Here is a 15,438-nt window from a genome sequence, read left to right on the forward strand (position 1 = left end):
TGATATAGGGGTAGCCCCCCCCCCCTCCGAAAATAAAAAATAAGCATTCTTAAATGCCAAGATCGATAATCATGTGGGGTTTTTTTTTAGTAATTCTTTAAACGTCTTGAAAAAAAAAATATCTAAAGATATGTTTCATGAGGATGAACTTGATCGCAAAACATTTCTAACTTTACTCTGCTTAAAACGCAGCTAGATTTCCTAAAAGCTCCATTACATTTTTTTTTTCCTTCCCGAGAATGTGCAGATTAATATAAATGTTAATTGTCTACGTCTAATTTTGTCAAAGTACAAAGTAAGCAGTCGACCAGGACGTGGAATAGCAAATATGTTTAAGAGAAATATTCACCTAATTTCTATCGTTATAACTGTTCCAGACATTGTTCAAGATAAAAGGATGACCTTCATCTGTTCGACAATAAGCTGGAAAAGAAAGTTGCCATCGCCGCATATCCTAAACTGTCAAAGATCAGTAAGGCATATCTGCTAAAAAATTCTGACGAAAGCTCCCAGGTAATCATGCTACCCACACAGGATCTTCACGTGTCTTCGCTATCTGCCGACTTCACCGCCCTTTGGTACTCATCAGTGTAGCGGGTCACGTGATACGTACCAACGAAGGCAGTGGAGTCCACTTTATATAGTTAAGGTAGATACGTTACACGTACAATCGGATGATAAGACCCTCAACCACACGCTCCCCCCCCCCCCTCCACTCCCGGCCCTTTCTGAATGAAGACAACGGACGGAAACAACATCCTTTTATTGAATTCGAATGCTCGAGCGCATATCAGTATTTGTGCATTTTGCGCCCTGCACCTACCATGGAGTAGATGCAACTGTATGAGAGAAGAGAGATGAGAATAATGATTTATGGCCAAAAAAAAAAACAAAAAACAAAACAAAAACAAAAACGTAAGTGCTAAAGAGAATTACTGAAAAGACTGCCAGAGTTACTGTTCCGGTGGTAATAAACGATTTAAAAGACACAAGCTGAGGCAATGAAACTAAAGATATCCACATTTTTATGATGACAAAAGTTTTGCCCGTTTTGCACCAAATTATACATCACACGCTTATGGTCCTGCAGTACTTTCAACAAATTCTTCATGGTGGTCTGGACTTATCTGTGTTCTTCTTGGTTTTATTTTCTTTTTTCTTTAAGTGAACTTCGAGGAATCCCATGTTGGCTAGAGGAAGAGTGAATAAATATAGTTGTAAAACCAGACCAATCCCTTCACCAGTAATTACATTTAACTTGAACTCATCTTATAATGTCATATTATGTATAGGCTGTCAGGAAAAAGGTAAAATAAAGAAATAAAGTAAAATAATAAATGTGTCTTATAAGATAAGACACATTCAAAGAGAAAAGGTCAAAATATATTAAAACCAAGACAGCAGAAGGAAAACAGAATGGGGGGGGGGTAGTGGGGGAGGGGAGGAGATTTTTCTATCAGATGGAGGGGTCCTTTATTTACATCATAGGATTTTATATATTGATTTGGCATAATTTTGTCAAGTGGGTCAAGATTTCAACTTATCAGTGCAGAATGTCAAATATTTTTTTAACGTCATGCGAGTTGTACTTGTGATGACAGCCAAAATGAAAACACGCATCAATTTCAGAGTCACGCTAAATTGAATCGTGAAGTCTGCTATTGAGAGTTTTCAGGTCTCGCAAAATATTTCGAGTTGGAAGTTACGAACCCCGCAAACGCAATGTGTCGCAGATAAACACTCACGACACTCAGGCTGAAGAACAAACGTACATTAAGCCTTGCTAGATAAATGTCATCATTTAGAAATGAAAAATGGAGCCAATATTTCCAATTACGCGTGTGTGACCTGATAAATCTCGAGTCATATTTTCCTGCTTTAGTCTCTGCTACCTTTACCCTTCGAAATATGTGAGAGACTAATATAAATGTGATTTCCGAGTCGTGATTCGTAGCATCGCACGTTGCTGGTTTAGATTAAATCACTTTGACTTTGCATGAAAAGTGCATGGTGGACGAATGGCAAGTGTAATAAGGCCACGAGCTTTTCTCTCTTCAGCTGTTTTCCTTTACTCTAAAAAATCATTCTGCCTTGCAGAACTTTATTGTGACCTGATTAATTGCAAAAATTGCAACTGATACCGAGGAAACAGGAAACCATGGCTACACTGTATGTGAGGGAAATATGACGTGAATACGATACCAATTCCAATTCTATAAGTTTGTTATATCACTTTTGAAAATTGTAAATACAACGAAGTAACATTACAAACATGGTTTCCGGATTTTACTGAACCATGTTAATACGGTCTTTCCTATGACTAATGCGCTTAAGTCTCCAATTCAAGTAGACTTCAGAGTCACTTTTACAGAAGTTGTCTATTATTTTGATTACTCAGTTATCATGCACTGTTCTTATTTTCTTCTGGTAGTTGGGTCTTGATAAACTCCATCAAATGATAAACAATCAAAGTCTGGGGTGTTTTTTTTTTTTAGGTTAATGGAGGATTTGAACCCACCCTGAGCCGTCTTTAGTGATAATTTCCTTTTTTTATGTGCTGAAGATACCTAATTTTTCCACTATGATGCATATTCTTCCACTTTTTGTTCACTTTGTTCACTTGGTTCACCTGTCATCATGTTGTGTTGTCACTTGCCTGTGTTGATATTCAATTTCCTTTCTCTGCTTATTCCCTTTCACGTCTGTCTACTATCTTTGACTACAGTAGTCAAAGATAGTAGACAGACGTGAAAGGGAATAAGCAGAGAAAAGGTTTTGCCGGAAAGGTATATAGTCAGTAACTGACTATATACCTTTCCGGCAAAACCTTGACAGCTGCTTTCCATGGGATTGTAAAATGCTCTACCAGAACCCGACCCGGTTCTCTTCAACGGGTGCCCTGTCTCGCCCAAGCCCATACATATTGTCAAGATCGCAGGGTATACTTCGCCGTGGTACCAACGAACTGACGAGAACACTGTAAACAAAAACAAAAGCAAAAGAATACAATACAAAACCTGGAGGGAATGTTGAGCATTGCCTACAGTGGAATAAGATGCAACCCACCCTGATTCCATTATTCTTATGCAAGGGATGACTTGAGCGACACAGAGTCGAGAGTATGTCGACTTAGGTTTTTGAATGAGAGACTTAATGGTCTATGGTTACCGACGCAATCTTCTCTCTGCAACCATGGACCCCAACCCAAACCCCCACCCTCCCAATCTGTAGATAAGATAGAATTACCTTCTAGGTCACCTATACACTGCAGCGCACGTATATCTTTTCAATGAACAACTCGGAAATTGAAAGTCTGAGTCGAAGCTTTATTGGCGAGACTCGAAGAACATTTTCCACTTGGAGCGAGTTACAACTGCCACTCAAGTATTATAGAGTGCATTTTTTCTCTCTCTCATTTTAATCTGGTCCATTTAATGCATACCGTGGTGAAGGGGTCAAGTTCATGAAAGGCAAGACACAGAATTTAGATGCAGAAGGGTATGCCTACGGATGTGGGAGTTTCAGTGTGAATGACAGGTAGAAATTCATATGCTGTTGCTGCTGTTGTGTTTTTCCTCTTTCTTTTTTTCTCCGTAGCCTTCTTTCGAAGAGATTCTGTTCCTGGTTTCCTACGGAACCGCACTCTTTTCTTTTTCCCATGTGGTTGTGGGTTGCTTTCCGACGTTACGGTTTTCAACAATTAATTTTTCTATCTCCCTCTCCCCCCCCCCCTCTCTCTCTCTCTGTCTATCTTACTATACACATGCACACACACACACACACACACACACACACACACACAAACATTATACCCGAGAGTCAGTCTTTTTCGTCTATATACTGTACTATAAGGGGGACAACAAACGGGTGATGTTCGTCATTAATGCTAAAATGAAATAATGTTTGTTATTCCGAAGGTTTGTTAATCCGAAAAAGAAGGAAGGTTCGTTAACGCGACAATGAAATAAAGTTCGTAAATCCGAAAATATAAAGACGGTGCGTGCTTATTTCGTTTTCGGTATAACGAACCTCTTGTCATTATCGGATTAACGAACCTTCGGAATAACCACGAATATTATTTCATTCTTATTTTATTTTATTTTTTTTTTTTTGATAAACGAACCTTCGGAATAAAGAACTGTGAACCCGACAGACACAGCATGTAGCTTTGCCTTTACTACCATCAGCTGGTCTCGAACCATGAAATTTTAATTTGCCAGGCAGACACGCTATCGCATAAAAAAATGACTCAGAACTAAAATAATGCTTCACTCTCAAAGCGTTTAGTTTTCTACTTTTTCGTTCCCTCCTTCCATGTGGTATTCTGATATCAAAAGCTTGGAATAGTGCACATTACTAGATGACAACACCCGATCTGACGACATGCACAGCAGACGCAATCAGGTACCCGGATGCAAAGAAACCACCTGTTTTCATTTCTACTTAAATGGGTCGTAGTGTAGTCTCCGCGCATTAAATGAGACTCTTGGTGACATACTACCTCTGTTTTCCTGAGTCACTTCTAATTGAAGGTCACTCAGAAATCGTACAACCTAGCAGCAAGGCAAAACAATTACAAAAAAAGGAAAGAAATGAAGGTGGTTACAGTGAATCAATATTATGTGAATATGTGGTCTCTATGTGGATTTTATTGGTCTCCATGGTGACGAAGGGGAACATGAAATATTCACCTAACTACCACACGCACTTCTATTTGTAATATATCTGTGAGCACGAGAACCACCTGTAAATGTCATAAAAGCTATGACATCCACACGCAATGGTCATTTCGATAAGTATAATGACGAAGCATTTCTATAAAAACACGGCTCCGCGTTCTTGAGATTTCACGCGATGAAAATACGAAATGCCAATCAATCGCAACCGCCGTGCCCACTTTTTTTTTTCTCGATAAACAGAGCAAAATAGGGAAGAGAGATAGAGAAAGACATGCCAAAGAGAGAGAGAGAGAAAAAAAAGAGGACACTATTATTGATAAGCAATCAGGCAAATTGAGCCGACCTATAAAGAGTAATTAGCCTCGTCTAGATGAAAAGGTAAGTGACACATTCTAAATGAATATTGATCATAATGGAAATATAGATTCAGATTTATTGACGTGGGCTGGAAGCTTCGTATAGACTGTTATTATTCTGTGCATTTTCATTCTTATTGGTGAAAGAGTAATTCTACCAATGCGCTTTACAACTGTATCAAATAAAGCCATCAGGTGAATGCTTCATTGACCAAATAAAAAAAAATCAGAATTTCTTTAGATGAGGATTTCCAACAAACGGGGCTATGATACAAATTAAACAATTCGGATGTATACATAATGCCTCTCGTAGAAGATTTCCTCTTATGTCAATAAACTAAATTGAACCTGTAAGTATCTATATCAATATCATCCACACCCATTCCATATGTTAATGGGTATTACTCTTACAATTTTTAGGACAAACAAGATGACAATTGGTAAATTAAGTTGATTTTGCTAAAGTTTTCTTTTGGCTTTTAAGTACTGGCCTCTAAAGCATTATAGTGGATAAAATCTATAATGACAAAACGGCAGACAACTCATGAGAGGATGTGGATCCTAAAGGGTGAACATATTAATAGAGGATGAGTGCTTTTCTTTTCTGTTCTGGAGATTCCTACTACTGTAAAAGTGGAAATTTTTGCGGTGTTGACATTTTCGCACATTTTGCGCAACCAGAAACTAGCGTGAAAATAAAAGCATGCGTATATTTTTGCTTTCCATATGTTCCAATACTTGATGTCTTGAATCCGCGGAATTAAAAACACGCAAAACTCTTCTTACCCGGCAGAACGTGAACAATTAGTGACGTGAAAATATCCACTTTAACAGTACTTATATAATGAAATGCAATGGATGTAATGTATTATATTGGAATATCATACTTAGAGAATATGATATAATTTTGAGACCCCTTGAGTAACTAAGATTTTGTCTAGAGCTTGCAGGAAGCATACATATATCTACCGTGTAATTCATCCATGCCAATCGGTAATGTTTCCTCACATGCATGTCATGTGCAAAGTTGAACGAACAAGCGTAGATCATCTTTGATCAAGTTAGGTTTCTTAAAATTCGAGAAACTTCTTTTCAGGCGCCCGGCGATGGAAGAGTATCAGTCCCATTGCCTGTGCATGCCTAATTAGACCCAGGCACCACGACATACATACATCCTGCGTGACATAATTACTCCGAGACAGCAATACGTGAGTAACAATCCAAGATAGTAGGAAAGGCGACACCGGGAGAATAGCGTCGTGTCTCCGCAACGCATGCCGATCTTGGATATAATCGGAAGGCTGAAAAACCGTGAACCACTAAACCTCTGTGCGTGTTCCGTATTCTGACCTTACTGGAAGCTTTTAATAGCTCGGGTTGCACCAGACCAAGCAGTCATTCACTCTGCTCGGTGCTGCGGGTCGACATTACTTTACATAATCTCTCATAACTCGGCATAGTTATATAGACGACTCCAGTACGTACTATTATACCTTCCAGAGCAGTAGCATTATCCTGTCAAAATTAATCAGAGTTGAAAATGAAAAAAAAAAAAGATATATGAGGTTCTTTTAGAACTGAAAAGACATACATTATACGAAGTCACACTATTCTACAAAAAAAAGGGAGAAAATAATGTGTTCTAGAAAAAACGGCAGTACTCACCATTCAACGTTCCTCTCTGTATGATCCCAAACTTTAGGATTATGTCAAAGAAGAATTGCTCTATCACAAAAGAAAAGGAAAGATTGACTATGTTGACTCATTCTACCTATCTTTATCAGGGCGTGGGGCTTTTTCTTGGTTTTGTGATGCACGGAAAATACCTAGAACGTGTTACCAAATATTAAAGCAAATGTAAACGAAAATGTGTACAAGCAAATAAACAAATGTACTTGAGCGTTTAGAGCCTCGTGGGCGTATGATCCTCGGGACCGGTAAAAAGAAAAAAACCGAATGAAAAATAAGAATAGACAGAGAAGGAACAGAGCACAACAAAATATGTTTTCTCTAGATTTCCAGAATCTGCAAGTTAGAAAAAAAAAAGTATGCAAGAAAGAACCATCCATTTTTTGTTTTTGTTTTCTTGTTTTATTCGTAATCTGTCACACAAGATAACATTGCTATATTTTGATAACAGGGTGACGTCATGTTATATAACACAACGTGAGGCAAAATGGCATAAAAATGAATAGAAGAAATCAAGAGTTGGGAGATATCACAGAGCGCAGGGAAGTATGTGGTTATTATGTGATGTATCGTTAAGAGAAAACGTAAATTCTGCTTTACATTTCATATCGCCAGCAAAGCCTGTTATCCTTGGCGGAGAATACTATAGGCCTAGTAAGGTACCTTATTGGAAAACAGAGCTGTCATTGGCGGAGTCTGGATCATGGTGTCACAAAACCGATTGCAAAATTGGTTCAGATTGATGATATCACTTAGCACAAGTAAAACTGGAATTCATTCTCGGGGCAGAATCCAAGGATTGCTAATAATGCGCCCACGGGGTATTCGCATTTCTATCTCCTAATTACCCCGAACACGATGGTATGTATGCGAATATAACGATAGATAGCTGAATGATGATTATCAAATTACTGCTGGTGCCTCTTTAGCCAGGAATTGTGATCCATAAAAATCCTTTCAAACGAGAGAACAATTGACTTTGTAGACGTAAGATATCGAGAATATTATCGTTTGATAAGAAAATTGTGTAGAATATTTACGTGGGCGGCATTCCGAACGAATAAACATGGAAAGGAAATCGACAGTCGTGCAATATGATACAAGATATATTGTTTGCTTCTATTCTCCCCTCCTTCTCTTGTTTGAATAACTGTGTTGTTTCTTGATGAAGCGGAACGTTTAGCGTATTCGACAATTTATAGTTAATCAGTCTTGGTAATTGGATTACCTTGTATAATGTAGGTTCTAAAATGGGTTTGTGTGGAAACAGGGCATACAGTAGTGATTCGCCATGAAAACGTACAAGCTCTTCTGTATTCTTTTGTTTTGCCTGAAGCAAATTTATAATCAAATGATCACAATATTTTGACACAAAGTATGCGTTGCTGTTCCACAACTTTCTCTAATAAGATGCATTGATTCACGAGAAAATTGGTTTGCCTAATTACATTTTACTTTACAGACTAAACACCAAGCGAAATGAATTCAAACAATTGTTATCATTAAACTTGTTCTACATCTTCGGAATGGTTTGAAATGCTTAACTTGACATCATAATACAGGAGTGACTAGAAAAAATCAAGACTTCTAAATGTGGGAGGAAAAGGTAAAATGAAGGAGAGACGAAAATCAAAACCAAAGACGCCGTAGAAAAAAAGGAAATGAACAAAAATGAAAAATCACACATTACAAGCAAGTCATGCAGTTCTATCCTATAGAACTGAATTAATGGGTAGAACAAGACTAGAATCGGGGACTTAGCACACTCACTACCATGCATGTAAACACTACTCCACTCACCCACAAACCCACCCTTCAACAAATCCATCGACCCACACATCTTCCCACACATGACTGACATCACAACTTGATCAAAACAAAAGTCTCCATTTGTACCTGACAAGCACTATCTGGGCGTGTGTGCCACCTCCCCCACCCTTTCTCTCTCTCTCTCTCTCTGCGTGTGCGGATTCATTGCACAACGGTTCAAAAAGGATAAAGATATATAATGTGTTGATGGATATCTAACAGTGTATCAGAATGCATCCAAAGGTCAAGGGAAGAATAAAGTGACCAACATCTTTATCAAAACAAAAACGTTTAAAAAAAGCCGATCACAGAAAAAAAAAAGAAGAAGAGAAAAGCTATGTTACGGGATCTATGGAAAAAAAAATCAACTTACATTTTTGTTTGCTCTTACCTTTGTATCATTCCTGTCATTAACTTACCCCCCCCCCCCCCCCGCAAAAAAAAAAGTGAAGAAATACCGACATATTTATATTCGTATTTTAAATATATGTTTGTATGTCTTTAAGGACGTGATTGTGACAAGCTGTAATCACTACTAATTTTGAAATGACACGGTTATAATTTCACTACCGCGGGGCAGTACGTTGCATCTGTGTCAAACACAGCGAGACCACTGTAGGAGGGTGTATAGTGTACATAGCAAATGCGCCGAGTTTATACGCAACAATGCATTGCACAGAGGCTACCAATACAACAATTACTTCTTGTCCAGGGATAGAGTGTAATACTAAAGGAAGGTTTTGCCGCAAGGGGTAAATCAATTATCTTCCCATTTTCTTCGATATTTTTGTCCATTTCCTTCTTTCCTACCCAAACCTGCATTCGGAATGCGTTCAATATTTAAAGAAGAGTGATAGGCAACGTAAGCTATTACAGACTGAGAAATGTATAAACTTACATAAACGGGCAATAGACATGTTCCCTTTTGTTTGGTAGAGATTGTTGATATGTTGTGCCTTTAAGGTGAATCCTACGTAGTTCCTTTCTCAGATTTGTCCCCGCAAAAATGCAAAACTGATTACAGAAATGAAGGCTGTCAGATGCTTACAAAATTGAACCTTTGTGTATGCCGGGATCGACGCATTGAAAAAAGAAAAAAAAAAGAAAAAAGAGAGAAACATTATCGCTAATTATCTGGTAAACAGTTGGATTGAATTTACTGGACATGTGTGGACAAACACACATCAAACAATATCCGGCTCTATATAACTCGAGGGGTAGATACTAAGTTTTTTTTATATGTTTTTATTGATTTCATGATTCAAACATATACCATGACAATCAAGTATAAAATTACGGTTTGGACTACAATAAAAGTGAAGGGAATATGGGCTGAAATTGACATATCTTTATGTTCTTTTAAACATTTTTAAAGCGAGGACTGATGTTGCCATAGTATACGATGAACGTATGCTGAGTATCTGAACCTGCTTATATGTTTGAATGGTATCATATCAATATGACACATATTCAAATATGACGTATAGATATAAGCTTAGTCGATGTGTGTGAAAGTGGTCTTGGAGACCAGTGTATATGTATTCAACGAGTTTAACAAGCAGACTCCCGGCTCGACAGCTCATGATACAAAACTGAACACCTGACTTAATTGTTTTCTAAAAACACAGTCACACACATGCGCACATGCGTGTTCACGCACACACACACACACACACACACCCACAGGCCCACTCAGGCACACCTGAAAACACCGGCTCCTCGCCTCTGGGTGATCTGTTGTATGTATGTATGTATGTATGTATGTATATATGTATGTATGTATGTATGTATGTATATGTTTGTTTGTTTGGTTTTGAAGGTTTCAGGTTGTGAAAGCGTGTGGAGAAAAGTTTTGACACTTTTGTGCCTCACACACTCGCACAAATCTTTTGTTGATGGTTGCATCAAATCTATGTTAATTTCCGGTGCCCATCCATCCTGGTTTTTGTTTGTTCGTTTGTTTGGTTTCTTGTTTGTTTGCTTGTTTTTTTTATGACAGATGCGTGGGTTGTGCGTTGTGTCAGTATGTGCATTTTTTTTTTTTTTTTTGTAAATGATCGTCTCCACAAATATCTAAATATTACACAGGAAATGTCGATAAATAGGCATGCGATGGTAAATATTGTGATGGTGTGTGTGTGAGTGGTGCGCATATACCAGCGTTTGTGGGGGAGGGAGAGTTTCCGCAGTGATTTCATATCAACTCATACAAAGAGAGAGAGAGAGAGAGAGAGAGAGAGAGAGAGGGAGGGGGAGGTAGTTAAGGAGAGATTCCTCAACAGGATCTTGTAACACGCAATAGGTAATCATGATTTTCCTTCTTCCTAGGCTAACCCTGAACTTAGACGCGAGGTCAGACGACCGAAAATGCACCTGCCTTTAAAAAAAAAAAAGCAACAAGAATAATTAACAAACAAAACAAAACAAAAACCCCAGAAAGTCATTACTGAAAAGTCATTCAAATGACATCTTCAGCTCGTTCGGGACACGGTTTGTTTGGAATTCGAATTGAGTGCCTCGTTGGGACAATTCAAGTAAATTCAACATCGTAGACTGTTCAAGTGTCATTTGAGTGTGATTGCATAATAAACCACTGCATTGCCCTGCTAGTTGAATACACCTACAACTTGACACCTGACAACACAATTTGCCTCGTGTCGGATTTATTGCGGCGTGGACTGATCTTTCTCTGTTCAAATGTATTTTCCTCGCACTTAGCTTTTCGAAATTGTATCATCAAGAGGTTTCCAGTAATGCATGGTCGTAAAGACAAGATTAGGAAGGGGAATACGGGAATCCGATAGATAATTGATGAGGTGGTATGTATTGTCGATAATCGTTCTGTCGACAATCAAACGTTTGATCCAATAGTCAAACGATAAAAGGGACAATCAGCATGGTAGCAAACAAGTTCCGGTCACTGAAAAAAGAGAGAAAAATCCACAAATACTGTCCCTCACATGTTGTATTATTCAAAGTCCTGTCCCTTCGTGGGGAATTTATCAAGCAGAACTCAGCCACAGATATGCTCTTGTCTGTTTACATGCGTGGGCTGTTTTCTCGGCGTTGCAAGTATACGAGACTTAAATTTGTCCCCAGGGATCCGAGGCAAGCGGGTCACTTTACTAGCGCTGACAAAAATCAGACAAATCCCAACCCTTTTTCGAGCTAATAATTGTCAGTGCATAATTTGATCATTAAAAAAGCTAGCTGTTTTATCGTGTTGGCTTGGCGAGTCCTTTCACGTGCTGGGCATTCTTATTCTGATGTCGTTAGGCTCATTTCTATGTTGATTGCAGGGTGGTTGATTTCAGTGTGATTGACACGCCATTATGCCGGGCTTTTTTTTTTTCTTCTTCTTTTTATTGTAGCACTGAGGGGCAAACGAATCGTAAAACGATATTGCTGATGAAGGTATGAAATGCATACTAATTAGCAAAGAGCCATACACCCTCACGTCTCTCATGTTGATGACTGATGCAATTCAGACAAACGCAGATTGGAGTGACACACACACACAAAGAAAAGAACATCACGTTTTGCATTTTGCTATGATATTTGGATTCAGAATGGTAACCGTATTCGCAAAAGCTATTGATATCCCGAAGCATGTTGCCATAAGAATTGAATAGACTGAATGTAGCGATGATTTAAACATTTCAACGAATAATTTATTGGATGCTCCATGACTAGGCATAAGGTCTCTTCGACTTGTCAAATTTGTTCACAATCTTATGTACGCGATAAATCAGAGGATATATTCTCTATGTCTATTAGTAATTCTCCTTAAACAAAAGAGATAACTTTGATTCAAATTTCCTTTCATCATATTCAATTCCAACATATTTTGTCAAAATATAAATCGTTTACTATGAATGCCAAAGTCGTTCATTCAGCTGAGACAGTTTTTCTTCCTATTATCTTTTTTTTCTCTCTTTTTCTTGGTCACTTTAGATAAAAAGAGAAAGAAATAAGAAATGCCAGAAGATTCAGATAAGAATATCGTTATTCAGCTATTAGGGCAAACCTGCCTAAGGAGGCTCTAAATATTACAATTATAGGAAAAATAGAAAAAGTTGCCTGACAACGATGAATTGACTAATATACTTTACTGCAATAATACGGAGGCTGTCAATGTAGACATATCGGGCTCTTCTATCAAACCCTAAGCACTTGGAATATTGGCCTATTCCAAGGTTAGCTGGATCTTCTCTATAGAGCTAACGATTCTATCTCAGTACATCATACCATTTTGTTTCGTTCCCCAGTTTTTTATAAGTTCGGAATTGGAACATGGTGGTATGATACATAACATTTGAGAAGACCTTGAAAACTTTTGAACGATATAAAGTGCTCTAGATTTGTAACAAAGATGCAACGCGACATGTTAACTTCGAGTAATGTTAAAAGGGGAATTCCGGGCCAGTTTAGCAAGGTTAGTCTGATAAGAAAGACAAAAGAATCATTAGCATGCCAGTGATAATTAATATATGATCAAAATTGATATATATTATGGATGTTATGATATTGTGAATTTTCGCTAATTTTTACAAAAGAGTTGTAATACAGACAAGATGAAATGATTGAACAAATAATTTCATCGTCTGGCAACTTGCTATGGGCCCCATATCTTTTACACCAAATTCTGAAATTTCATTCTTTTTTATTGTTCAAGCTCAAATATGGCCCATCTCAAATCCATATACATTTGACTGATGATTTTTTGAAAATATTTTTTCAGCCAACAATGACATTATGTTTTACACTCCTAAAGCAAAACAAAAAAAAAAAAGTTTTTAGTACACGATCAATGGATAATTATTGTAGGATGATGGCATCTTCAGCTCACACCTTTGCGTATTCACACGAAGTGTTCGAGAACCGTTTTGCAGAAATGATGAGCAAAACTTGTTTTTATCAAACTGTTACTCTACTATGCTCATAAAATCTTTACCTTTTCTCTCCACACTAGCTCTTATCTGCTCCGGAATTTCCCTCTTATGATCTGAAATAGAGTTGTTTTTTGATTGTTGATCAACAACACAGTGCAATTTAACTGCGGTGGGCTGCCTGCACCCCGTTCCGATCCATGGCGTTTAATTTGCGTGGGCTGAGTTTGTAGTGTCGGGATACCTACCTTCTCCCCTCTTGATCAAAATAATTTGCAAAGCGTCAACAAAGGAAGTTGGTTCACACGGATGTGAAGTACTTAGGCGACAATTGCCAGTCAATCAATGCCAAAAAGTGGCTTTGAAAACTTCATGTCGACAGGTGTATTTTGACGTGGTTTTGATGACCGCGATCGTAAAGGAAATGGGGCGATTACGTCCGCCATGTGCTTGATAAGTGTTAGTGTAATTTCCAATCTCAGGAAATGGACTAGCTTCCTTTGCTCAGTTCCTCAGCGGTACTCTGCTATTTTAGAAGACTTTTGATTGATTCTGCTGCAATGATTTCACTGCGATTGTAGTGCCCTTTCCGTACTTTTTTATATCACTTTTCGAGCCCATCGTGGTTGATGTAGCAGCGAAAAAATAACATGTCGACTGTTAGTATTTTCTCTCATTTCTTTATTTTATTTCAAATGGAACAAAAATATGTATTACTCTTCTTCTAAGTTTCTAAGATTATTTATGTGGATTAAAAGAGATTTAAGGGCAAAAACAAAAATGGTAACCCCAGCAGCTTGAAATATTGATTACTGTTTGAAAAAAAGAATGGAACTGCACTTTTTAGTCTGCACGGGAAGTTGGTTTCTTTTGATTCAGCTCTGTGTTTTCCGACGTTGTACTGATTGCTGATTCTTTTAATAAATAGTGCCGTTTATATTCTGATTTTTTTTTTTCATTTTGTCTATTCTTACGATAATCTATGTTAACATGTTTCGTTTATGTTTCAGATTTTTTTTTCCATTTCTAATGAAGAATTTAAATACCCAGGCATCAATGTTGCGTTGATGTTATATAACATCTGCATATTTTTTTTTTATTTCTAATAAAGAATCTAAGTACCCAGGCATCAATGTCTATTTGATTATCAGATTTATATCTACTGTTGTTGTTGTTGTTATTTTGGTATATTTTGCTTCTGTTTGCTTCTTTTTTTAGGTTGGTTTTGTTTTGGTTTTGTTTTTGTTTTTGTTTTTTTTTTGCTTTTGAAGAATTTGGCAAATCAATTTTTGAGGAATTTTGAAGATTTAAACTTGATTAAATCATGGTTATGTTTCTCATAATCCATCTCTCTCTCTCTCTCTCTTCTCCATACTTAGGGAAATAGAAAGAAGGGCATAGAGCGTCATTCTGGGATCAACTTCGGCAAGCGACACGACTCGGAGAGTGGCGAGGAAAATATGAATGCAAACTTCCCCAAACGGATGCGGTACCATAAAGGGATCTCCTTCGGCAAGAGAGCGATGCCCAGTTCGTGGAACCCCTGGCACCTGTCGGCGGATCCAGAGACGTATAACCCCGAATTGGAATTAGGACAATTTAACTAGTGCTAAATTATCTTGCGCTGCCAATCCTGTGACGAAAAAAACAACAACAAAAAACCAACAACAACAACACACACACACACACCCACAAACAAACAAATACATATTTTGATTTTGTAGCCTTATGTTGTTTCTGTAGTTTTAGAAATCATCGACATTGAATTCCATTTATCAGGATATGGTTGATTATTTGATTTCATTCCTTGCATATCGTTTGTGTTCCCGTGAAATCAACGATTGGTATCTTCTTTACTATAAAAACATCCGGTTATTTCACAGTCAGTTTCATTAGTTTAAGATTATTTCTCTAATTGTAATCACTTTCTTAAATTGTGCAAGATATCCCAGAATGTTGTTTCTTCGTGTTTCTGACCATTGCTTTTTTTGTGTGTGTGTCTGATAAATACTGTCG

General features: G+C 37.7%; 1 protein-coding gene across 1 annotated transcript in view; it reads left to right on the top strand.

Moving 5' to 3' along the window:
- Positions 1 to 15,029, top strand: part of LOC140244531 (uncharacterized) — a 38,467-nt gene extending 23,438 nt beyond the window's left edge. The window contains exon 2 of the mRNA XM_072324157.1: positions 14,802 to 15,029. Within this exon, the coding sequence (XP_072180258.1) occupies positions 14,802 to 15,029 (228 nt within the window). The remainder of the gene's footprint in view (positions 1 to 14,801) is intronic.
- Positions 15,030 to 15,438: the final 409 nt, after the last annotated feature.

Source organism: Diadema setosum, chromosome 21 (genome assembly GCF_964275005.1).
Source record: "Diadema setosum chromosome 21, eeDiaSeto1, whole genome shotgun sequence".
In the NCBI taxonomy this organism is placed as follows: Eukaryota; Metazoa; Echinodermata; class Echinoidea; order Diadematoida; family Diadematidae; genus Diadema; species Diadema setosum.